General features: G+C 42.6%; 1 protein-coding gene across 1 annotated transcript; it reads left to right on the top strand.

Moving 5' to 3' along the window:
* Positions 1-260: 260 nt before the first annotated feature.
* Positions 261-20,973, top strand: GABRP (gamma-aminobutyric acid type A receptor subunit pi). The gene is made up of 10 exons (XM_037498835.1): positions 261-402; positions 4,476-4,572; positions 5,023-5,141; positions 9,112-9,179; positions 9,937-10,154; positions 12,180-12,262; positions 15,804-15,941; positions 16,416-16,568; positions 17,032-17,219; positions 19,254-20,973. Exons 2-10 carry the CDS (start codon positions 4,520-4,522, stop codon positions 19,554-19,556), a joined length of 1,323 nt encoding a protein of 440 aa, XP_037354732.1. The 5' UTR covers positions 261-402; positions 4,476-4,519; the 3' UTR covers positions 19,557-20,973.
* Positions 20,974-27,129: the final 6,156 nt, after the last annotated feature.

The raw sequence follows: 27,129 nt of genomic DNA, 5'->3' as shown, positions 1-27,129 counted from the left end.
CCCTGCATGGTGGATGGGGCCAGTTGATATTTCATGGGTCTTTGATCTCAGGAGTTTTATCCAGCTGGGATTGGGGAACAAAGCTGAGCAATGAACTCAGAATCAATGCCCAGGCAGCCAGCAGCCAGAGTAGGAGGTGGGCAAATCCCACAGACACGCAGGAGTAGGTGAGAGCTCCACCCAGGGGAGGAGCTATAGGAGATCCTGCCCATTGTCGGCTTAGCTGGTCTGGCAGCTCTGTCTTTCTGCAGAGAGGCACTCTATCAGAGTGACTGTACTTGTATCCAAGAGGTCAGAGCTGAGGATGGGATGTATCTTGGGACCCAGAAAACTATGCCCTGTTTGAAAGTCCTACCTGAAGACCAGAAGGACCTATCCTAACACACCTTTGGCGGCTACCTGGTAAGAGAACTGTTGTTTGTCCCTCCTGTGTGTGGAGGGAGGGAGGAAGAATATTCAAATATAAGTCCTTTTGGGAAGAAAGGGGGCCTGACCTGGGTTTTTCTGAGTCCCTGCTTTGTATGGGGTCTCATTATTGTCTGAAGAACTACTGATGACTACCCCATCTTACACTGGAGGGGACAACTACAGGAACAAATAATATGACTTCAGAGCAAGTGGCAGAGCCAAGGTTAGAGCTCCTTCTGCCTGTCACTAAAACAACAGGTTTTCCTCTCTGTTTCCAACTAGGCACCCTCCCCCTTCAGGGATTTTTCTCTGGGAGGACACATGGTCAGAGTGCCTTTCTTCAACTGAACCTACTCCAAGCTCCACCCCTGCTTGCCCGCAAGTGATTCTGTCTATACCAACTGAAGTGACTGAGGACTGGGAGGGGCACAGTACCTAAGTGGGAGGGGGTTTGTGACAAATTTGGGGCTCACAGTATTTATGTGATGGAGATTCTGGAAATGGGGGTGGAAACCCATACATGTTGCAATTAATTATGCTTCTCAGAGCCAGTCCAGAAAAAGGTGCCATCAGTCACCTCAGTAATTCTGTCTTTGACCCTGTTCTTGAGGTGATGCTAGTTGAATGCGCTCAAAAGGACACTGTAGTCAACTTACACCCTGTGGCATCAAGGGTTATACTAGCTTGAGCTTTGGATTCTCATATTCATAGTGGGATCACTGAAGCCCCCAGAAGGGAGGGGAGAATGAAACGAATATTCACAGATTGTTTTTGTCCCCTTTTGTCAGATGGAAAAAACAGGGCTCTCAGAGGTCAAATGGCTGAGGTGTGTCTGAATACAAAGTTCGAGCTCTCTTCTACAAGTAGAGGGGGAATCTCAGCAGAGATCCCCTCAGAGTACAGGAAGAGTGTATAAGCTGCCCCTACTCAGGAGTTTCCATTTGCTATGTACCTACCATGTTCCCTACAGATTCCAAAGGCTTGATGGTTCCCCAGAATCTTCACATGGTAATTGCAAGCGCAACCTTCAGGACACTGCCCTCTGGTGGCTCAGCCCACCACTGCACCAAACACCACTCCCAGCATCTGGTCATAATTAGTGGTCCAAGCCTCCATCAGGCTGGTGGATACACAAATCACTTCATGGTTGGCTCCTGTGCCACATGGGATGCAGGCACCAGCTGCATCTGCCACTTAGGACATGCAGGGATGCAGCACTCTATCCCAGAAATGGGTTGAATATAGGAAGAACTGGAACCAAGTGGAATCCAGTTCAGCTTAGGGAGCTGGGGAATCCTCTTCCCAGATGCATTGCAAAGAACAGGGGCTTAGAGGACTGAGATTCAAATCATGGACACTTAATGGATATATGACCTCAAGTAAATCCCTTCATCAACCTGAGATTCGAGTCTAGAAATTAACACTGGTCAGATGGTTGTGAAAATTAAAGATTAAGCACCAAGCTTGGTGCCTAGTGGGCATTTAGAGGACTTTCTCTCCTCTTTCCTTCCATTATAAAATGACACGTGTTCAGCAACTTAGGCAGAAAGCAGAATGGGATGGGATCTCATTCCCAGGTCTAGACTGGGACAATCCTTGGAGAAGATTCAGAAACCCAGGTCCTAGACATTCTCTCTCTCTCTCACCAAGGCTGGCCATGAAAACACTAATAGGTGTCTTAGAGCTGAAGTCTAGATGGCTCCCCAATTTACTAGATCTAGGGTAATTTCTTATAAGAGAAGGGCAATTGAGAACAAAGCACATGTGTGACTCAGAGGAGAGCTCATTAAACCTTTGGAGCATTGAATGAGGCAAGGAAAACACGGGGACCATCCATGGGCAATCTTAAACCAGAGGAGAAAGGACAGAATTGGGGAAATGGACAAAAGGGGGAGGTTTGACTAAGATCAGTAATGGATTGATAATCTTGATTTTATAGCTGGCATATTTGATGAATGCGAAGGAAAGGCCTGAGGTAGAGAAATAATGGTCGATTGCAGGATTACAGAATTTACCCATGTGCAAAGATATCACTGCTGATTTTTTTAACAGACAAAAATTTGGAAATAACTAGTATCCATAAATTGGACATGTGTTATGTATGAATATTGGTGCACTGAACTTATGAAACACCTTGAGGTGTTAGAAAGAATGTCTAGGAGGTAGATCTACAGGAGCTACCCCACAATGGTGTCGCTGACGTGGTGCAGTGATGATAAGTGCTGGAGTCAGCTTGCCTGCCTTCAGCTCTGCCCCTCACTTGGGGATGTTTCTTATCCTCTCTAAGCCTCCTTTTTTTTTTTATTTGCAAAAAAAAATAAAAGAGGATAATAGTCATAACTTCTATTTAAAAAGAATATTTATGCATACAAGAACTGGGGTACAGGCCAAAGTTGTGGGGTGGTGGTGAGAGGATTCCCAGAGACAGAGTGGGGAGCAAAACAGGCAAAATGAGTGAAATACACTGCTGAGGGGAGCAGCGGGCGAGACAGGAGAGGTCTGCTGTGCCATGTGGGTTGTTCCCTGGCCAGGGATAGAACTTGTGCCGCAGCGGCTGCGGATAGCCTCGTAGGTTGCATCTTAACCACTTGCACCACCAGGGAGACCCCAATAGTGGTAACTTCTAAGAGTTGTGAGGATTTGAGTGTTTCTTCCACCATGCTAGCATGACTTAAAAATCCAATAAATGTCTGCTCTTCTTATTGTCAAGTGCAAAAAAGCAGATGACAAAAGTATACATACTACATCACTCCACTTTGCTTTTTCATTTTTTCTTCATGCAAATATACATAAGTGTACAAATATAGATGTGTATGCATGAGAAGACAACTGTTAACAGTGCTTTTCTCTGAGGTGGGAGAGGAGAGAAGAAATGGGGGAGGTACTTCCACTCTTTTATTTTAATAGACTTTATTTTTTAGAGAAATGTTAGGTTAACAGCAAAGTTCAGCCAACCCCGCCCCCCCACCCCGCCCCACTTCACTCACTTTCCTAGTATCAACATCCTCCACCAGAGGAAAATATTGGTTTAATCGATGAACCTACCTTGACACATCATTAGGACTTAACACTTTGAACTTTACATATTTGTTTTGTTCCCATTTTATAATGAGCATGTTTGTTCTATAAGTAAAATACTGTTAGCTCATTAATGGCTGATTCGTAGCCTAAGCCCCAGAATGACTGGACTCCAGAAAGTGGCCTGGTTCACAGAGGTTACCAACAAGCAGAGAGCCCGCCAACCTGGGCCTGCCTGGGAATGGGGCCTGAGTCCTACCTGAGGAACCCCTCCCTGCTGTCACCAATGTGCTGGGTCACAGACTTGCCGCTGCTCTCAGAGAGCAACCCCCAAACCCGAGGAGGCCAGGCTCCTGAGTCATGCTGCCTTGGTGTCCTCACATGTGTGTGAGGTTCTTCTACAGCAGTTGAGCACCCAGGGAGCAAGTCCCCCAGGTTGGGAATGCAGAAAGTGTCATCCTCAGCTGGCAAGGGGAGAGAGCACTAGCAGCGAGGCAGCCAGTCCTGGAGCCAAAGTCTCCTCTAACAGCCACTAGCCCCGTTACCTTTCCACCAGCTTCTGCTTCCATGTTGCAGTATACGGATAAACCTGCCCACCTCAAAAAGCCACTGTGAAGATGGAACGAGGCCTCTGGGGGAGTGCTGGATATATTCCTGGGCACAAGGCAGTTTCTCCAGAAGTGTTCATATCCTGTCTATGTGACCTGCCAACAGGTTGTGACTCCTGGGTAAATGAAACAGGGTGTATAGTTGAGAGTGGTGGTGTTTTCTGGCAAAGTTGGGACAAGGACAGGGCAAGGGCAGCTGTGGGGTTCCTCAAATACAGAACTGGTTGCATTTTTGGCGTGAGTAAACCTCTCTCTAAACAAGTCTTGGTCTTTATTTGAGTTGAGTTTAAAATGTGGTCCTCCAAAATGTAGTCAGTCCTAGATGACATGCAAGGAGCAGGAATTGTCATGGAAAGGTGTGGAGAAGCTGCTCCCCTTGCAGGCTGAGAAGAGGTGAGTTTTGAGTTTACTGCCTCTTATCCGCTCCACCTGTCTCCCCAGGTGACCCCTACTTTGGCCTCTCTCTGGGTGAACAGCTCCTCAACATGAGACACAATCTCCACTTGACCTTCATGTGTCTGAGTCTCTGCACTCAAAGGTGAGCTCTGCTACCCACAGTGGCCTTGGTCTGAAGGGCTCTGTGTGAGTGCATGTGGGGGAGGGGCTCTTCCTACTCAATGGCTGCAAGACAAGACCTAGTGCCCTCACCTCCCTGGTGCACCGGGATGAAGCCACATCCTATCATCTATTCTCTCTTGAGAACTCATTTCCGAAATGGTCAGAGATGAAAGAACCCTTTGTGATTTTTGGCAAGGTACTTGCAGGTTTTCCAAATAACCATGACATTCCGATGTGTGTAAATGGGTGAGGAAATGAATGGAGTGGGATAGGGCCAGAGTGACCTAGCAGCTGAAAGGCAGATGTCTCATTGGGAAAGTCTCCACTGGGCACATAGGCTCAACACACACACACCTGCTCCAGTGTCTCTGTCTAGGTGTTTACACACTCACAAACAAGCGTGAGCACCAAAACCTGTTTCTTGTTCCAGGATGTGCATCCTCGGGAATCAGCTCAGCATCGAGGTCAGCAGAAGTGACAAGCTTTCCCTGCCTGGTTTTGAGAATCTCACAGCAGGATATAACAAATTTCTCAGACCAAATTTTGGCGGTAGGTCTTTTTTTTCTTTTTCTATTGGCCCAGAACATCAAATCAAAAGGACAGGAGCAGAGAGAAGGTTTCAATCAACTCTGTTTTCTGATCCACAGCCTATTAAGGAGTGGCAAAAATTAATGGGTATAGGTGCCATGATTTTTCACGCCACCTTGGAAAAAGCCTTTGTCTTTCTTTTTTTTTTTTTAAACTTTTTTTGGAAAGTACTTTGGTAACTTTTTTTTTTTTAAGATTTTATTTATTTATTTATACAAGCACTGGGTACAGTCAGAAGCGCGGGAGGGTGAGAGGATTCACCAGAGCCAGAGCAGGAGCAGAACAGGCAGACTGACGATGGTGGGAGCAGCGGGCGGCAGTAGAGGCCCGCGCGCCATGTGGGACCCTCGCCCAGCGATCTAACCCGCGCTACAGAGGCCGCGGGCAGCCTCGCAGCCCAGCGCTCAACCGCTGCGCCACCGGGGAGGCCCAAGCCTTTGTCTTTCTATCTGCAGGATAAAGAAATGTAGTTGACCCTTGAACCAGTTTGAACTGCTTGTATCCACTTATAAGTGGGTTGTTTTGTTTTGTTTGCTTGTTTTTTTCCTGTATGAGGGTTTCACATTCATGAATTCAACTGATGGTGGATGACAGTTGGCATTAGTTGAATCCACACATGGAGTCTGCAGTTACAGAGGAGGGACTATAAGTGACTTCAGTATATGCAGATTTTTATAGTGGGGGTGGGGGTAACTACAAATCCCCCACAGATACCAAGGGTTGACTGTAGTTCCACCTGTACCGGGGTCAGCACCCCCAATCCCTGTGTTGTTCTAGGGTCAGTGGTATTCTAACAACTTCCAACTTCCCAGCCTTCCTCTGATTCTACTTATTATTCGAGGGAATCACCATGTTTCACCAGGGCTACTCCATCTGGTTATCCCACTTGCTCTCTTCAAGTCCAACCTCCCCATCCTGCCACCTGGATGACCCACTTGTCCTTTGCTAAGAAATCTGCCAGCGTCCCAGCATCTTCAGCATAGAGCCCAGAGACCTTTGTATGTCACACCAGGCTCATGCCAGCTCAATCCCAACACCTCCTACACTCCCCCGTGAGCTGCAAATTGACCTCCTTGGCCTCACTGGCCTCCATGCCTTTGCAGAGGCTGTTTATCTGCCAAGAATTGCCTCTCTTAACTTGATTCTGTGGCAAGATGCCAATTTTCCTTCATTTCTTAGATCAAAGTCTTCCTCCTCTGAGAAGGCTTCCCTGATTCCTCCAGTCCCATTCCTTTCTTCACACTTTGTTTAGAACATAACTCCAACTCATAGCCATTGCCTGGTAAGACTGTCTTCAAAGGGTCTTAGTCTATTTGTAAAATGTGAGATTGAATCAAGATAGAATCAAGAGAATCTAAGGTATCATTCCATAATGCAGAAAGTACTTGAAAAAGCCCTGGAGTTGATCAAACATAAGTTTGGCTCCTGGCTCTCCTGCATGGCAAGCACCTTAGCTTTCCAAGCCTCAGTTTCCCAAGCTGTAAAATGGGAACATGCCATCTGCTTTACAGAGATACAGAGTCCTCAGGCAAGTTGTCTATCCTGATAATAGGGAGCCCAGGGTTGACACAAAGGGATGTGAGGTCTAGAACCACCTGGGATGTAATGGGCCCCTCAGTCATTAAGAGGGGAAGCCCCTTGTCATATGCCTTTTGGCATGCTGCCTCTTAAAGGAACCTACATTTACATGGCAGCCTGGACGCCCATGGAGCAGGCGGCCTCTGTTCTCTGTAGTATCTTTCTACCCAGGTTCTAGGACCCTGAGGTTCTTGGAAAGCAAAACTTCAATAGAAGTTTTCAGGGACTGAGCTCCATAGAGCAAAGGTTTGCAGCAGGCTCTAGTGAACGCTGTCCAGGAACTGGCTTTGACCTCTTTCCTAGGAGAAAGCTGCCCTCTGGTGGCATAGCTTACTTTTATAACTCAAGGGTAAGAAAGAACAAGTACTAGCCCATAAAAAAGCCAACTGAGATAACACCTGGACTGGACTAACGGGAAACAAATTAACCTGACAACACACTGAGGCTGGGCCTTTGCGCGCTTTCCATTCTCCATTCTCCATGTTCCCCTGGGTTGGCAATTAACATTGACTTACTGCCCAACATGTTCCAGGCACTTCCACAGAGCCTGTCATCTTCCTAAACCAACTCTTGATGAGCACTAATAGTGCTGTTTTACAAGTGAGAAACTGTAGCACAGAGAAGGCTAGCGATTTGTACAAGGTCACACAGCTATGAAGTGACCTGCATGGGATTGAAACACCATTCTCTGACTCCAAGCTCCATGCTGCCACTTAACACCACTGTCCTTCAGCATCTTCAGGGTCTACCCTCAAAGACCTCTCCTTTTCCCACCATGCATTAACACTTAATTATTTTCAATTGCATTGACTCTAAACTGTATTTCCAAATTGCTGCTGACAGGCATGGCTTGATGTCCTTTAGTTAATAATTAGGTTGCTTTGTCTAATTCCTACTGATTAGATGTTTTGCAGGTTCCTTTGAATTCTACCTCTCCTCTTCCTGGCTAATGCATTGTCACAGCCCCCTAAAGAGCACCCATCATTTGTCACAAGTGGAAGCCACTGTCTCTATTAACTTAGTGAAGTTGCTCCTTTTCCAGAATCAGTCAGAATTAACCAAGAGGCCAGGGAAGGGCAGGGAAATGCCATTACCCGAGTGCCCATGATTATATAACAGACACAGTGCTAGGAGTTTTGTACAGACAATCCCCTTTGAGCACCTTCTGATGTTCACTGGACAGGCACCTTTTATATATTCCCTCTTCTGCCACATGCCTAGTGTCATTCAACCCCTTCCAAGACCCTGTGATGTCATTAGTATTCTCCCCTCTTGAAGATTAGACAAATGCAATACTGAAAAATTTTGTGGCTTTTCCCAGGCCAAAATTCACAACTTTCTGATTCCCAGACTCTCCTCCCACATCTCCAGTCTAAAGTAAAGGGGACTCCTAGAGCCTGGCCTGGCGTCAGAGAATGGTGACTCTGAGCCTTGGTCTCCAGAGCAGAGATTGGTGCCTACAGGGTGTTTGGCCAATCTTTGTTGTTTTTTTTTTTAATATTTATTTACTTATGCATACAAGAACTGGGGTACAGACCAGACGTGCGGTTGGAGGGGTGAGAGGATTCACCAGAGACAGAGTGGGGAGCAGAAAATGTGGACTGACTGAAATGCACTGTTGAGGGGAGCAGCAGGAGAGACAGAAGAGGTCTGCTGTGCCATGTGTGTCAGCTCTGGCTGGGGATCAATCTTGTGCTGCAGTGGCTGACAATAGCTTCATAGTGCTGAGACTTAAGACCTTACACCACCAGGGAGGCTTATCTGTGATAACTCCAGGATTGAGGCCTGCCATCTGCATGCCAAACCAAGTAAAGAAGATTCTGGAATTCTAGATAGTGTAGGATTACTGGCAAGTAAAGACAGAGGAGGAAAATATTAGAAGGTGAACAAGAGTTCAGTCATAAGCAATCTTGAATGACATATGGTGGTAAATTCACTTATTTGAGGAGGGATAAAGATATCTGTGCACGTATTCCCAAATATCTATTACATTTCTAAATAATTAGTTCCTTGCAGACACCATGGGAAGAATCCTCCAGGTAAGAAGGAGAAAATGCTACACCCTTTAAACTATGTACTAATGAATATAGTATGATCTCTGTTATATATCAAGCTAATGAGATATTTCTGCAATTTTTTTCATAAGAAAGGGAGGCATAGTCTACACCATGGTCCCTCCTGAGAGGGAGAAATAGAAATTAACCTTGTCCTTCTAGACTGTTTAAAATTTTCCAGCAGGCAAGTGTTATTTATATAACTTAATTCTAGTATTTTCTTTTGTGCAAATGTAGCATTGAGAAACCTTCAGTTTGTGTTCCTATGTAACACTTTCTGTTTTTTTCTTCATTCTTAGGAGAACCAGTTCAGGTAGCGCTGAATCTGGACATTGCAAGTATTTCTAGTATTTCAGAGAGTAACATGGTAAGTGTGGCCCCCAAGCAGTCCCTCTCCTTGTGTTGACTGGGTGATATTCCCTCTAGCTACTCAAAAACAGAACAGACTTACAGCCCCCTCCACTTGCAATGGTTGAAGTTGGAGACCTATCTTGGGACTCAAGATGGTGAAATATTCTTTTAATTTTAATTTAGGCCTCCTGAGTATAAAGGAGGAACGTATATTCAATGGACAGGTGAGGGTCGGGGGGATGAAGGAACAGAGTGGGTGCATTTTGTGGGGGACCTAGTGTGGGGAAGCCTGAACACCACATGGTCCCTCTCAGACGGGAGACACAACGATGAAATCTGACGATGACAGAACTATATCCATCCACCCTTCCACTTCAGAGAACCCACCAAAGAGGATTTGACACTAGAAGCAGTTTGCCAAGAGGGCCTGCTGTACACTCCGGGTAAATCCTGGACAACCTCAGCACTTAGCTCAGCAAAACCTTCAACAGTTTGATGGGGACAGTGGCTGAGGGGACTGTAGCTTTCTTGCCAAGTAGGTTAATACTTGAACATACTCCCTTGTGGCAGGGGAAGCCATTCTCTGGAATAAATAAGGTGTGTTGTTCTCTTATTGCTACAGGCCATCACCCCAAGACAGACTTATTCAACAATGTCTAGTATAGTGTATATTCTTGACTTCAGTGGAGCTGGGCAGGTAGTAAGATTTCACCATTTCCTTCCATATTCGGAGCCTGTGCCCCATCCATGTGCTCCTCCCACTTCCCCCTCAGGACTACACGGCCACCATATACCTCAGGCAGCGCTGGACGGACCAGCGGCTGGTGTTTGAAGGCAACAAGAGTTTCACTCTGGATGCGCGCCTTGTGGAGTTCCTCTGGGTCCCAGACACATACATCGTGGAGTCTAAAACGTCCTTCCTCCATGATGTCACTGTCGGGAACAGGCTCATCCGCCTCTTTGCTAATGGCACAGTCCTCTATGCCCTCAGGTACTGGGAACTGCACCCTGGGGGTGGAGGGGAAACAGCTGGCAGAAAAGGCAGGGACTCACCTTGGCAGTTCTGCCCAGCACTCAACCACTCTTCTCATACCCCTGCCCCTTACCCTCATCCCTGTAACATCAGGGCCTTCTTGCTCAGTTCAGTTTGGCTCAACAAGCATCTGCTGAACGCCTGCTCTGTGCCAGGCCCCATGTTGAAGGCTGGGCTACAGGGCAGATATGACATTGTATGAAATAGGCAGGAAAGCAAAAGACTAGAGTGGGGAGTAGGCTAGTAGTTTGGGACATTAGTGGATGCTTTCACAGGACTCTGAACTGAGTAAAAGGAAGCTAGCTAGGGAAGAAGTGAAGGAAACAACAGAAAGAGTAAACAAAGATGAACAGAAAGAACTTTCATGGGGCTCCATGGTGCTGGGGTAGCTGCAAAATGCAGCTCTACTTGTGTGAGTTGGTTTCGTACAGACAAAATCAAAGTGTGATGTCCCTAGGCCTCTGCTTCCTTTAGCCTCGGCTTGCCCTTTGCCTTTTCCCCAAATCCTTGAGACCAAAAGTTCCTTTCACCCAATCTGTTAGCAGCCACTGCGTGCTGGTGCAAGCTAGGGGCACCCTCGGTACTGTAGGCAGCAGCCACAGACAGGGTTCAACGGGATGTGTAAACAATAGGCTGCCAGAAGCCTTGGGGGGAAGACCAGGAACCAAATATTCACAGAACTGATCTTTAATCCCAAGTAAGAGGCTGATGTTAAAAAACCAAGACTGAGCTAACCAATAAACAATTTCAGGATTGTTCATCTGATACTTTTCAGCAGCCCTGAATTTTGCACAGACCAGTGGAAATTCCAACTCCTCTTTCAAGGAGCATCACCTCTCCCTTGATCCCACCACCAATCAGTATGAGTGGCCCCTTGCCCACGTTCCCACTGCCCCTGTGTGTGCTCACAGAATGTGTGTGTGCGTGTGTGTGTGTGTTATGGCTCCTCATCCAGTCTGTTTTGTACAATGATCACAAATGGTGACTGATGGTTAATAGCCTGGATCTAGAATGGGCACGTTCCCACTCTGTCCCTGCTCTGTGATCTTAGGCAAATTACTTGACTCTTGGAGCCTCTGTTTCCTCAGCAGCATAATAATAATAATAATAATAATAATAATAATAATAATATCTGACCTCATAAAACTGTTGTAGAAATTCAAAGAGGGTAATGCACGTGGAGCACTTGGTCCAGGGACCGCCTTGCTGTAAACCCTCAGTGAATAGTAGCTGTTGTTATTTTCTGTCTCCCTTGGGAGAATTTGAGCACCGAGGTGGGTACTGTGTCCAAATTATGTCCACTTTCCCCAAGCACCTAGCACAGTGCTTCATAAGTAAAGGTGCTTAGTAAAAATGTGTGACACTGAAGATGAAGTTCTGTGAAATGAAATCTCCAATGTGAGTGTTTAAGTGATGTTTAATTAAACATCTCTGGCTGTTGGTCTCCAAGAACCACAGCGCCTGGTATCCTCTGGCCCCCTCCACTTCCTCTGCATGGTGCTCCCCTCAGGGCAGCAGGGATCTTGTGAACTGCGAAGCCTGCAGACCTGGGTTTCTGGCCCTGCCAGTTAGAGCTGCACGTGCCTCAGAAAGCCCCTAACTTTCCAATAAAGGTAATGACAGTGATCTTTATGCCAGCTCCTCACTGGCTTGTCATGAAGATTAAATTTAACAATTGGATGCAAAAGGGTCTCACACAAGTCAACCAGTGATCTCTTCCTGTGATATTGTTACAAGCTTGCCTCTAAATTGCGGCGCTCCCACTTCCTCCACTCTGGACCCCAGCTTAGCTGAGTCTTGGAGGTTTTGGTTAGCACAAAAAAATCTTGGAATGCACTGAAGGCAGGCTCCAAATTACATGTAAACCTTAAAAGTCAAAGTCCTCTAGGTTAAAGTCCTCAAGGTTAAAGTCCCTTACAAGGGAACATACAGTTGCTACAGTATCTTCATAACACTCTTTGGACCCCATTTTTCATTTCCTAGAATCACAACAACCGTTGCATGTAACATGGACCTGTCTAAATACCCCATGGACACACAGACATGCAAGTTGCAACTGGAAAGCTGTGAGTATACATCCTAGGGTCCCTGAGATGACTTTCCCTATGTTTGTGTCTTCTTAAAAACTCTCTGATATATAGTGGCCTTTCTTTTCTTGATATCAATTAAAACGGGTTCAGCCCTTCTATTGTATACTTGGAGGGACTTAAGAGAAAACCCAAAGACAAACCTTCCAGCATTACATCTTCTGGGGAGGACCACTGTGCCTTGATACCAAATATTTTCACCTAAGGGTGGACAAGACAGCCAAAGGAATGGGGGTCAGTAGGACTAACAATAAGACCCAGAATCTCCTAAAGTCCAGAAACCAGTAGAGGTTGAACATGGCAAGTGTACCAAGCAATCACTGACATTCTTCAAACACTGCTTCCAACTTAAAAAAAGAAATGTTTGATATATGTATACACACACACACACATACACATACATATACACACATATACATACACATACATGTGTATATATAAAGTAATATTAATAAAGTAATGCCAGTAAGTAGACATCTGAGTTGGAAACTGGGGACTTTGTTATAATGGAATGGGGATTTACTCTAGGTTGATCTGTGTCAAATAAATTCCTAGCATCACTGACTAGTCTCCATTTCTCCTCAATAAACTACTCTAAAATGCCCACCAAACTTGGCAGGTGGGGGGGGGGTGGTACCTATGGTAGGCTTCCTGGGAAAATCACACCACAGATAGAAGTCAGTAAGGTTCCAAGGCATGGCTTGTGCAAGGCGTCAAAACTATAGTCAAGCCCTGGAGGCCAGTGGGCAGTTCTTACTTGAGGACACAGTGGCCAATATCCAGGAAGCATAACCATTACAAGGCAACAGTCATTTTTCAGAGGTAGACATTTAATTAAAGACTCAGACAAGCAGATTAATTACCTTATTGATTAAATGCATGCAAAACCTTCTTGAAGCAATACAGCTGTTTGGGGGCAGAATAAAACTTGAGGTTATCAAAAAGAGAACTCATTTTCAGCTCCACATGGAAAAAGTAATTGCCCTCCTTGTGTGGTTGCTGTCATCTGAAATCCCAGGAGCAAGATTCTCTTGGAAACTTCAGCACTCTGCTCACACAAACTCGGTCCCTGGTGAGCTTAAGAAGCTTTCGTTGGATGTTTATTAGCAGTTATTTGAGTACGGAAACCTTACCAAGGGTTTTTGTCTGAATACCATCCCCGGGAAAGAATTGATACCATCCCACAATTGCCCAAATCTACCCAGGGACAGAGAGGCGATAATGTAACTATTGTGAGCATTTACTAGTTGTAAAATCAACTAGTAGGGGATTGTACATTCATTTTTTTAAGGTTTTTTTTTTTTTATTTCTTAGGGATTCTACAATTTTAACTAGCTTCAGTAAATTTTGGTGTGCTTCCAAGGGAAAGTCCACAGACAGTTTTTACCTCGAAATGCTCTAAAAGCTTATGAGTACTTTCCCTGCCTATGGAGGGGGAACTAACTGCTGCTAAACAGCAGATCCCATAAGCTAGGCTTAAACAAAATGTTAATTCTGACGCTGACATCTCATTTCCCAGTAGCCTTGAAAAACAAAGGTGATAGAGTTCCATTTGATCACAAGAGCTGGAATACTGGACTTTTCCCATCACTGGCTGTGTGACTTTGGCTAAGTAACAACCTCTTGGGAGCTCAGTTTACTCCTCAGTGAAGTGGAAAAAATAATATCTGATTCTCAGGATTGTCTTTAACTGTTTTAATGAGATAATATTACATACCATAAAATTCAACCATTTTTTTATAGCACTTTTTAAAAATTTATTTTCTTACATTGTTATGAATTTTTGGACAGTTTTTGATTCCTCCCCGCTAAATTTACCTATAGTAAATGGACAATTCAAAGATTTTTAGTAAATCTGCTAAATGGTGCAGCCACCGACCGCTATCCCTGGTGAGGGCACTACTCCCAGAAATCCCTGTGCCCATTTACATTTACTCCCTGCTGCCCTATCACCCCCCCCCACCAGACAATCTAACTCACCTACTTTCTGTCTCTAAGAATTTGCCTTTACCAGATGGTTCATACAAAAGGAGTCAATGAAATAGGTGGCCTTTTATCTGCCTTCTTTCACTTAGTGTAATAACTTTATATTCATACATATTAGGGTGTAGACCAGTACATTTCTTTTTATCACTTTATTTTTTTTTTATTCCATACCAAAGAATACAGGTTCTACAAAGTCTCTTTGGCTTGCCCATTATTCACATCTTATGACTATTGCTGTTATGAACATTTGTGTACAAGTCTTTGTGTAGACATGACTTGATTTCTCTTTGGCAGATGCCTAGGAGTGGAATGCTGGGACAAATGGCAAATTTATGTCGAAGTTTTTAGGAAACTCCCTACTATTTTCCAGATGGTTGTACCATTTTACGTTCCCACTAACAATGTTCTCGTGATCTACATTCTATTTGTATTATTATATTTATTATAGTCTTTCTTATGGGTATGAAGTGCTATCGCACTGTAGTTTTGATTTGCATTTTCCCAATGACTAATGAGGCTGAGCATCTCTCCATGTGCTTACTAGTCATTCATCTATCTTCCCCAGGAGCTATTTTGAGGAGTAAATGAGATGATGATGTTGTAACACTTGGAAATGTAATTGCTTATTAAATGATAGATATCATCATCATCATTATCATCTCCATGGATTTTAGGAATTAAACTTTCCTGCAGTACAGTCCTGGCTTTGTTTCTTACTTGTCCTGTTTACCTGAGATATACAACCTCTCTGAACTTGAGAATTTTCACATATAAAATGGGCAAAATATGACAGTTCCTCAATTCTAAGCATTTGTTGAGTAATAATGGTTTAAGGAAAATATAAGCTATATGTTATATATATATGTGTGTGTGTGTGTATATTCTAAAGAGCCATCCCAATTTCAGAAAATGAAGAAAAATAGAAGAAATATAGACATATCTACCTTGCTAGTTTATGATAACATTAGAGACATAATGTGCAATGGACTTAACATGACTTTTATAAAAGGTAGCTATTATTACTATTATCAACTATATTAGTAAAACTAGACTGAGATGCCAATCTTTACAAACATCCATAAAGCAACTGGCTGCAGATTCTTCATTTTTGCACTTATGCCAACATGGAAATATGATCAGATTAACTGTAAAGTCCTTGAGAGCACTGTCAGAGCTGTTAGACTGCCCTAAAAGATGTTGTCTAACATAGTCCTTTGTGCACCTGCAAATACGTGTCAGTAACCATCACTTAAATAATGAGGGAGGCCACTTCTAGAGGCGCGTTCTCTACCAGTCTATGCAATGCTTAGCTTGGAACTAGTTGTCAATTGATGGCAAATAGCCCGAGAAGTTCACTTCATGCTGAGTAGTCACTGCAATTACACTTGAAAACGCATGACAAGTTTTGCATGAAATCATCCTTAGACTTATCACCATCAAGATAGAGCTCATGCTGTCTCCATAGCATAGCATTATCCAGACTAGTTCCATCTGCCACCTTCTTGTGCTGACCAGGCCCTGATTTATTTGCCAGGGGGCTATGATGGAAACGATGTAGAGTTCAGCTGGCTGAGAGGGAATGACTCTGTGCGTGGGCTGGAAAACCTGCGACTGGCTCAGTACACCATCCAACAGTATTTCACCTTGGTCACAAGGTCACAGCAGGAAACAGGTAACCCGGGGACAAACAGTACAAATGCAAAATAGCTGAGTTGCATTCTGAATCAGATATGGCATCTCTTCTCACCTTTACTGCTTTGGGACCTATAGACCCCTCCGTGGTGTGGTGGGGCTGTAGGGTTTGGTCTTAGCACTTTTACCTGCTCCATACCCAGTACTGAACTGGTCCCCAAGGGGCTCCCAGCCTGGTCAGGTAAATGTCAAGGAAACCAACAATTACAGTGCTCCAGAGATACTATGATAAAGGCACAAGGAGGGGAACGTGGGTGGGAGGAATTAGTACCTAGATAAATTCTACTCTATACAACAACAATTCCTTCCATTGGAACTATAACAGTTCATGATTAACCAGGTTTTTGCTGAATAACAGATAATATGATGTGGATATAGCTACTTTAAATGTTCCACAGGGAAACCACTCTGCTGTGAGCACGCATGATTTTCTATCTCATGTTTACCCTAACAGGAAATTACACTCGACTGGTCTTGCAATTTGAGCTTCGAAGGAATGTCTTATATTTCATTTTGGAAACCTATGTTCCTTCCACATTCCTGGTGGTATTATCTTGGGTTTCATTTTGGATCTCCCTTGATTCAGTTCCAGCAAGAACCTGCATTGGTAAGAAGCTCCAGCAGATTCCTACTAAGAACTGGGTAATTGGGTCCTTTTCCCCACCTTTCTTTGTTTCATTGATAGTCACAGAGCTGTTCTAAGAGATGTTTTCTTGAGAGATTCTGAGAGAGAAAGACAGAGAGAAGATGGGGGGAGAGAGGGAGAGAGGGAGGGAGGAGAGAGAGAAATATAAACAGAGAGAGTCTGGGAGCAGTACATTTTTAAACTTTTACAGTGACAGGTAAGTGAGAATTACTATTAGGTGGTCTATGCCAAATATTTTTTCCATTAAACATCTTGCTTCAATAGGAAGACAGAGAGTGTAACATTTAGGATTTTCAAAATGTGTTATGTTCCATTTCTGAGTCCTGTCCCATGTTGCCAAATCCTGAGTAGAAATAGTCTGCCATGTATTGGAGGAAGGCTTGCTGGCTGCTGCCGTGGGATTATCACCTGCCTGTTTTCCCAGGAGTAACCACCGTCTTGTCAATGACCACACTGATGATTGGATCCCGCTCTTCTTTGCCCAATACCAACTGCTTCATAAAGGCCATCGACGTGTACCTGGGGATCTGCTTTAGCTTCGTGTTTGGGGCCCTACTGGAATATGCAGTTGCCCACTACAGCTCCTTACAGCAGATGGCAGCCAAAGATAGGGTAAGGATTTTGAGGGCCCTGTATATGATTCATCACTTATGCCCAGTGCTGGCTTGTAGAGATGAACCGGAACTGGTTCCTAAGCCCCAGTGATTCAACTTTTTCCAGTGATTCAACTTTTTCCAGTGATTCTCATCCTTGTTCAGGTAGGGGGATCTGGAAGTCATGATGTCATCTGAAAAAGACTGCTCTTTTTGCCAAATACACTGATTTCTAGAAGAAAATAACTATCACCTGCCTGCAACATAAAATCACAACCAGATGAACAAGCATCCATGAAAAACCCAATATCAAAACAAGCTTGATCAGAGGCTTACAAGTTCCAGATCAATATGCATTCACTATTTAATACTTTTGTTGCATTCTTGTTTTCTTAAATGATACAAGTAATGATTTACCAGAAAGGTATGAAAAATTAAATGGTGCAAGTTTATCACTTAGAATATTTTTCTGCTAACTGGGAAAGACTGTCATTATTTTAGCGCTCTCAGAATAATAGTAATGGTTATTATCTATTGATGTTTATGTGTGCCAGACACAGTAACAAGCCCTTTGCAAGTAGTATATCGTTTAAAATGTCCATAACAACTCAGTAAGGCTATCTCCCTCTTTATGGTTGTGGAATCTGAGGTAAAGGAAAGGTAAAAGACTTATCCCAGGGGACATAGGTAGTAATGGATAGAGCTGGGATATAAACCCAAATCTGCTTGACTCCAAAGTCTGACCCTTCTCTGTAATTCCAGTTGGGGTAGACTATGCTCTTGAGTATTATTCTCCACCAGTCCGTGGAACCCTGGATTCTTTGGAAACCCAATGGGACAGATATTGGCATAATAATGACAACAAGCAGAAACTGATAGGGATCCTACACAGAAGAGGTGCCCTCCTTTATTAAAGTGCTAGCCCCATGTGGGGTCTCACAGTGAGGAAATGAGAATCAGAATAGCTCAAAGATCCAATTGCTTTCCCTTGTGCTAGATGATCATGAGCAATGCTTCCCACAGTCCAAAAGCCAAAGGCAAATGATCATATGCATCAGCAAAGAAGAATATGGATTTCATTTATTTTACTTCCTGTAGGTTTCCTTAAAGGGGCAACAGCTAACAATAACAAAATCTGGATTTGGTAGACTGGCAAAAAGGGGACTGGAAAATAACCGAGATCCTGAAGATATCAGAAAAATCTTTATTTTGCTATATATGCATGCAATAGTTCTCCTGTAGAGTACTTGTTGTGTCCTAAATATCTTATCTAGTCTACCCCCAAACCCCCCTCAAATACATAGCATTGTTATCACAACTTTACTGTTGAGGATTCTGCCACTTGAGAGATGAGGTAACTCATCTAAGACCACACACCTAGTAAATGACCTGGTCAAGTATCCAGACCCTACTCTCTCTGACTTCACTACACTTCCTACATGCTGTTTTGCCCCAGCCATGTTGGAAAATGGCTCTGGGAATGTAGGGAACATCACTGTGTTTGTGTGGCAAAGACACACAAAGACATAAAGACACTGCTGATTTCTATTATTTCTCAAAATCAGTCACTTCCTTCTTCATGGAACAGAATGGCATTCATCACAGCATCACTAAATGCTTTATATAATTTATATAATTTACTTTTCTCATCAGTTTCATGAGGTAGGCGATAATAATGTCCCATTTTGCAGACAAAAAATTGAGTCTGGATTAAGGTGGCTAATGTTTCATAATAATGATAGGCAAAATGGGATATGAACCCAAGTCAGCTGACATCAAAGCCTGAGTATTGAACAGTTAGCACACAGCTCTGCATGTCTGGAATGGGCTGTGGTTATTCTTCTTATTATTCAAGTTGATGACCTAGGAATAGTCGCCTATAAGAAGAGTAACAGAACTGCCAAGTCCTACTTACCAGCCACACAGGATTGTTGGGTGGATTAATTTCTGAGGTACTCACTATTAAACCTAATTATTTCACACTCAGACCTATCCACCTAATTTATTTTGCTGATTCAAGGCTTTCAAGTTAACTGTGTTGTCTATGAACTAGGGGACAGCAAAGGAAGTAGAAGAAGTCAATATTACTAACATCATCAACAGCTCCATCTCCAGCTTTAAACGGAAGATCAGTCTTGCCAGCATTGAAATTTCTGGTGACAATGTCGACTACAGCGGCTTGACAATGAAAACCAGTGACAAGTTCAAGTTCGTCTTCCGAGATAAGATGGGTAGGATTGTTGATTATTTCACAATTCAAAACCCCAGTAATGTTGATCGATATTCCAAACTCCTATTTCCTTTGATGTTTATGCTAACCAATGTATTTTACTGGGCATACTACATGTATTTTTGAAATTATATTGAATTGTTTTCATACCATAGGCCTTCAACAGAAGGTGGTGATAATGTAAATGGCATTGTAAGCTAAGTATACATCCTAATCTAAGCAATTAAATAATATTTGAGCATTTTTCTGCAAAAAAAAAGGATCCCTAGCCATTATTCAAGCTGTGAAGTCCTATGCAGAAGTAGCAGTTTGCAGACTCTTACAATAGAAAAATCAGCCCACTCCATTTTTATCTTTGTGAAGGACATCTCCATGGAAGCCAAGATTATAAATCTACTTACAGCTGACTATCTGCTAGGTGGCTACTTAGTCTGATTTGCTGCCTATAAAAAATGAGAAGATTATTACACATATTGAGTAACTTACAAGTGTCAAGGGTTGTTTCTAAATTAACCATACGTGCAATTAGCAATCTAAATGCCTGCTATTTAGCACAGTAACTCTCTTCAGTGTTTATCAAATATATTGCTGCCTATTTAAGGAGTAACATTTTCTAAATGAAATGTGGGCCTAAGACAATTTAGCAGAAGTCACAGCACTAACTCAATACTAAAATAAGTTTTTAATACAATATTTAATAATACAGAATTGTCCCCAAATTCCAATAACTCATCTCATGGAAAAATCAAATGTAAGTGAAGAAAAATTGAATGGATCAATAATCTCAAACATAAATCCCTTGTTTCTAAGACATAATGGATTCTCCAAACAAGAATGCTGGGTCTTGAGTCTGTCATTTGACATGTCTTATCATCTAGTTATTATGTACATACCAGTTCTAAATAAGGCTAGAGCCCTTTCCCCATATCAGGGATGGAAATAGAAGAATTTTTCTTTTTACTTATTGTAATAGTCTTAATAAGAACTGTTGTCAACAAGACTTGCAGAATTGAATCTTCTCTACTCTTTCTGAACTGCATCCTTCCCAGAGGAGCCCTTATCCCTGTGCTCCAGTGACCAGGACTGATGCTTATTAGGCAGTGAGCTGAATTTCCCAGGAACAAGTGATTTAGCACATGTAAGCTTGGCTTACTCAGAGTCTGATCATTCTGCTGGACTACTCTGAGTGGCTTATCCTACATGTGCAGGGGAATGATGGCCCTGAGTCCTGAACTTGCTTAGTAACAGTGGACCTTGTTACAGAACCTACGTTCAGGCTACAGGTGAGTGGTCTTTTCCAGGTTCAGCCACTCTCACCCTGACATCAGAAGCACGAGTGTGCATCTCTTCCAAGATGCCAGCCAACACCACAAAAGTGGCAATTTGCAAGTGTGCCATGATCAAAGTTCAGTCCCATTTTGAAGAATTTTGCCAACTTTATTTCTTTAGCTCTCTTTTCTAATAAATGTACACTGTCACCCTTCTTTTTAGAAATAAAGCATGACTATAGATCCTCTCTCTTCTGTAACCCCTGTGTCTTGGAGCCTCATTCTTTTTACCATTGCCATTCTTCTCACGTGGGTTTTGATCACCTGAGCTTAAAAAAATGTTTTGAATGGGAATGGGTTATTAAAAGAGGTAGAATGGTTGTATGACTCAGTCATGTGTGTGGTTTTTTACAACTCTCAAGGATACACATTTATTCTGCTTTCTGCAGCTAACCTTCCCGTCCTTTATTTATTCAGCATTGAGATCTCATCTTTCTAAACTGTTCACCAAAATCCAATCTCCCCTTGCCATATTAATCCTTTCTGTTCTTGAGGGGAGGTGATTTGTCTGTTTCTATTCATGGATTGCTGTCTTCTTCTGGCCTAGCTCTAAGCATCTTAGCTAAATATTTGTAAGGTATTGAAAGGATAAAGGGACTCATGCCAGAGGCTTGGGGAATGACAGACAGGATGTACTCAATTGTATGCAGAAGGAACTGTATGCAGTTACTAATGACCCATTTGGTGGCTTCACCTTCATATTGGCTCAGCCTGCAGCAGCTGCCCAGAGGCAACTGGACCTCCAAACCAGACCTGAGCTGGCCTGCCATTTGGCTGCCCCAAACTGTGCTGGGCTAAAGAGTTCTACAAAAAAGTGATCTTGGCATTCTGAAGCATATTAATAATCAATTTAGGCTCTGGGGTGCAGACGTTAGCAAGGGAACAATCTGGAGTCAACCAGAAGAAGATGCATTCTGACTCCTCTGGAGTGGCCAGCACCCAGAAGAGAGTTCTTTAATGGAGGAGAGTGGCAGGCAGAGAAACACGATTGCTTCCTGATCATGGTGAGTTTGAGGGTGGTGGCTGCAGCTTCTATTCTTGAGACCAACTGACCGATTCTTCTCTGCACGCTTCTTGGATGTGTGAGTGTTATAGTGGTTTTTTTTTTTTTTTTTTTTTTTTTTTTTACTTTTTTGTAGAGAATTTAGGTATATATGGGACTAGTATATTGGAGTTGAAAAGCATTGAGGGCAATTTTGATCATGACACCTTTAAAAAAGATGTAGAGAAAAGGGAAAAGAACCAATATAAAAATGGCAGAAGTGATAATATTATAGAAAACAGGTTTGATAAGAAGGCCATTGTGCACCTTGAAAAACAAGGCTGAATAATAATGACTGTCATTGTTGGGAACTTGCTGTTCCACTATTCATCTGAATAAGTGAACTGAATAAGTAAATAGATATGAACAAACTTAAAAGAAAGTAATTGTTAGAAGGAAGAAAATGTGCAAGCTGAATAATGAAATGCTCAGATGAATTTCTATTCTCCATCTGGAAATTTCCCATGAGAATAAACAATCTTCTCTCCCCTTTGATTTTGCCACCCACATGAAAGGAGAAGGCCCTATTCTGCCAGGTAATCTTGGGAGGGTATAGATGTCGGGAGATGCTTCTAGTGGCTTCTTTGATTGTCCACTCAATTGCATATGATTTGCCTTTCCCAAATTAGAGAAGAAACAATTTTGTTGGAGAACTAGAAAGGGCTAGCACAGTATCAAAAATGAGTGAGTAGCTGTATGCTGACCCAATGTCTCTGTGACCTGTCAGGACACCTGCATCTATATGCCAGTTACCCCCTTTTTTCTTTTTCTTTTTTTTTTCCTAAAGTTTTATCCATTTATGCATACAAGAGCTGGGGTACAGGTCAGAGATGTGGGGTTGAGAGGATTCGCCAGAGACAGAGTAGGGAACAGAACAGGCAGATTGACTGAAATGCACTGCTGATGGGAGCAGCAGGTGAGTCAGGAGAGGTCTGCTGCACCATGTGGGTTGCTCCCTGGCTGGCTGGAATTGAACTCACGCTGCAGAGGCTGCGGATTGCTTCATAATGTGGTGCTTAACCCCTTGCACCACCAGGGAGGCCCCATCTCCTTTTTTCTTAAGCACAGTCCAGAGTAGAGGGTTAACCGGTCTTGAGTCAGGTGACAATCCTACAGTCATGGCTTGTTTCCCATTCAAGTTAGGCTATGAATTTTATTAAAATCCTTAAGGAGTAGAATTTCACACTTTATCACCTGAATCTCCACTTCATTTAGAAATTTCTCCTCCTACCAATACAAAAATTTTTTACCTACACTGTGTGGAAAAGAGCTAATGTACTGAGATTGCTATCATTAAAAAGGTGGTTGGCATCTGGGAATTTGGATGGGAGGGGAGTTCCTGTTATTACCTAAATCGTAAGGTTTGTGTTGAACACCTGCATCTCTTGTGGGAGTCTGGAGTTTGGTTTGTCCTGAGCAGAGAGTGCCTATGTGACTAGCCTCCAGGAAAAACCTTGGACTCTGAGTCTATCATGAGCTTCCTGAGAGACAACATTCTACACAAGTTGTCTAAAGTAAGTGCTTCTTGGGTGACTACATAGGAAAAAAGACTCTTGGAAGCCGGTGGTTGGTTTTCTCTGAACTTCACCCCATGTGCTTTTTCCCTGAGCTTTGTATCCTTTTGCTGTAATGCTGTGAGTTCAATTGCATGCTGAGACCTCCCAGACAATCACCAAGCCCATGGTAGAGGGTGGGTCTTGTGGATTCCCAACATACATGCTTTATAACTGGTCCCAAACTTGGTCGAGCACAAGATTTACCAGTAGAGTATTGTAGATGAAAGATTCCAGAGTACATACTTAGGTACAAAATATCAAGATCTATATTTTTCAAAGTTTTCCAGCTGTTTTTGATGTGAAGTCAGATGGGAAGCAGATGCCAAATGCTTTGGTGAAAAAGACAACAGCTGTATAGCAGCCATATTTTCAGGGGAAAAAAATTATATATTGTTTCTGCCACCTGGAAGGAAAAGAGTCCAACTCAATATGATTATTGACTATGAATAATATATACAGTAGAGAAAAGGCAAAATTCATCCTTTGTCTCATTGAATCTTCTGTGCAGTGTCAAGAAGGAACAGGACAGCTTCTATTTCTGGTGTGGCTGCAACATGACAAAGTGCCCATGGATAAATGTGTAGTTGAAGAGCAAGGCAGGTGTGTGGAGATGGAGAGATTTTTCATTTCAACACCCATTTTTTTGAGGTACTCCATTTTCACATTCATACAAAGAACTAAAAACAAAAGCAAAAATGCTGAACTGCAGGTAGCCAAAGACTTTGACTTCTGTGACAGGTAAGAGGGGAGTTTGGCTTGAAAAAGGCATCCTGGTGGTTCTCAAGGAGGTCAGTTAAGGTTTCATTAAGATCTCAGGGTGACAAAGGAATCGGCTGCCACTGCAAATTATGAGGTCATCAAAGTTGTGACGAACAAGGCCATCTCAAATGAAGCTCCTCTTTCTTAGGGTGTCCTCAGTCTGAACTGCCAGCTTACTCTGCATCCACACCAAAGGTGGGTTTAACCAGAATTTGCAGGTTTAGCCAGGATCTGAATAACACCATGCTTATTATATTATTGATCAGGACACCTATTTCATTTCCAAGTTTTTGAAGCAGTCTTGAAGCTGACTTTCAGATTGAATACTTTTATGGACATATTTAACAAACAAAATATGTGGATATGTCCTCAGAACAGACAAAAAAATGTGGCATGACTGATGAATAAACAGCTGATCTCTGTGAGAGATTTCTTTACAGGGGAAGTATATAAATATGTCCCAGATGGATTTGCTTTTCAATAACAAGTTATTGAACCAATTCACCAAAATATATCTTGAAGAATCAAAAAGCCCTCATTCATAAATCAAATGGTGTCTATGGAAGAAAACAAAGGAAAAGGAGGGGGATGACAGTGGAAAGTGATAACCACAAATATCAACAATAAAAGTTAGACTCAGATGCCATGGCATTTAAAGCAACAAACCTTAGAATGTAATAATAAAGTGAATTTTCAGAATGTAAAGAAGTCTCAGGAGAAATTATCCATTTAAAAGAATATGAGATATATCTTTTCTGGGTTTGTATATTTCCTAAATCCTAACAAAACATTCTAATTCATCTCGCAGAGGGATTCAGAGGCAAATTCTCAACAAGGGAAATAGAACTTTGTTTTATCTACTCCTATAGTAATGTAACATAACTTATCCAGTTATTTTCTTCCACAAAGAATCCAGTTGCTTACACTTTCACATGTACACCAACAGACTAATCCAGTTTAATGTAATGCAGGAACCCAGGAATGAGTCCAGGGACCTGGGCTCTGCTATTGACTTAATCTCTATTTGCTTAAGTTTACTACTGTGTCAACTGGCACACACAAAAAATTTCCCTTTCCATCACACAGGTTTGTGATAGGGATAAAAATGATTTTATAAATGTGAATGTATTTTGGAAAGGTGCAATAGCAGCAGGCCTCAATTTATTTGCTACATGATTATGCATGTAGAACATATCCCTAGAAAATCAGAATTGTGATATAGCTGGGAAAGTCTAACCAGCTTATATGACATGAGTGTCAGGCATTACAAGATGCTTCTGGGATCAAGCACGGGACACATCAGGACCAGAAGCCATGGACTCCTAAACCCAGTGTTCCTTAGCTTTTGCCATTACTTCCCTGAATGATTCTGTGGACACAGCTTCATGTTCTGCCTGTGCAGAAGCAGCACTGCAAGATCACAGCATTTATGCTATAACAAAAGGCCACAATCCCACCAAAATTTAATGGGCCTCATCTATGGCCTGTGATCTCTCTCATTCTGCCAGGACTATTCTACCCCAAGAAATTCAAGGCAGAAGTACAGCTGTAATCTTTACTAGCAAATCAGACCCATTCTCCACCAGAAAAGACTTTTGAAAATCATTTTTTAACTACAGGACTCAGATTTTTAGCCCTCCCTCATACAAGCCCCAGCAGAGGAGATCACAAAAGCTAGTATTCTGCCCACAAAATATTTTTCTAACCTGACTGGCTGCTCTTGGAATGCAGTTAGCAAGAAAAATCCTATTTCATTTCTGCAGAGGTGGAAGATCACAGATCATGAATCCTCTCAACACTACACAGGTGAATTGTTTTCAAATGCATTTGTATGTATAAGCAGTGCCTTCCATTGCAATGAATCTTTTGCATTTTTAAAGGTAAGCTGTATGTTCTGACACTATAAATGGTAGCAAAGGTATTTCAAATTATCTCCTATTTGCTTACTGTATTAACCAAGAGAGTACATAAAGGGCAATAAAGTTATATCTTTATCAGAAAAAGCATGCAGTGCTTTGGTAAGCACCGTGCTATCATGACACTGTTGTCTGCTCAAAGTTTTATAATGTTTTCCAAGTAGAACATAGGCATAAAATAACTTTTATACACTCTTCTGGGGCGAAATATTATGAATAATCACCACAATGTGGTCCATCAGGGCTATTTTTATTTTGCTTCTTCCAGATATTTTAGATAGACTTGATGATAGGAGTAACATGAAAGGGCAGGTGTCCATGGTGTGTGTAAATGCAAGCCAAGAGCTACCATTTATCAAGTGTCAGTCACGTTCTGAGCACCTAACATACCTTGTCTCTCATCCTAGCGATAATCCTATAGATGTTATTAGCCCATTTTGCAGAAATAATAATTCAGGGATATTGACTGGGTAGCTCAAGGTTACACAGTTGGTAAGTGAGAGTTGAGGTTTGAATCCAAGTCTATTTCGTCTCTATTTGCTGCTTTATCCAGCACACCACACAGCCCCCCTCTTGCAATGAGTTAGAAGTCACTAGAATCTGAGCTAGACAATAATAGGATGAGACAAATACAAACAGTAATGAGAACCTGTCTCCATCACCTTACTACCTTAGAGATATCCCCTGAACTTTCCGCCTCCAATGCTAGTAATTCATAAGTGATGTGAAGAAGCAAACTGACCCTGAGGGAAATCCAAGCGGTACATGGAGAGGTTAGGCACCCCGACCTTGAACGGGGTCAAATTGGAGTTGAGGTCTGGCTCTCCTTCTTTCTAGTTAGTTGTGTCGCCCACCTTAACCCTTTGAAGCCTATTTCCTTTGCTGTAATATAGGAAAGGCCTTCTGCAAGATTTGGATACAAAGTATGCAGTATAGGAAACCCAGTACCTGGCATATTGTTGGATGCTCAATAAATGCCATCCATTTTTTACTGGAACTTTGCTGTTAGGTGCTGTATAAAAATAAAAAGATGCATCATGGTTTAAAAAATTCACAGTTTCTGGTTTACTGGTTTTTGTTGACACCTAATGTCCTCTA

The sequence above is a fragment of the Talpa occidentalis genome, unplaced genomic scaffold (genome assembly GCF_014898055.3).
Source record: "Talpa occidentalis isolate TD23 unplaced genomic scaffold, MPIMG_talOcc4v2.1 talOcc4.9, whole genome shotgun sequence".
Lineage (NCBI taxonomy): Eukaryota > Metazoa > Chordata > Mammalia > Eulipotyphla > Talpidae > Talpa > Talpa occidentalis.
This window is presented reverse-complemented; position numbering and strand designations above follow the sequence as displayed.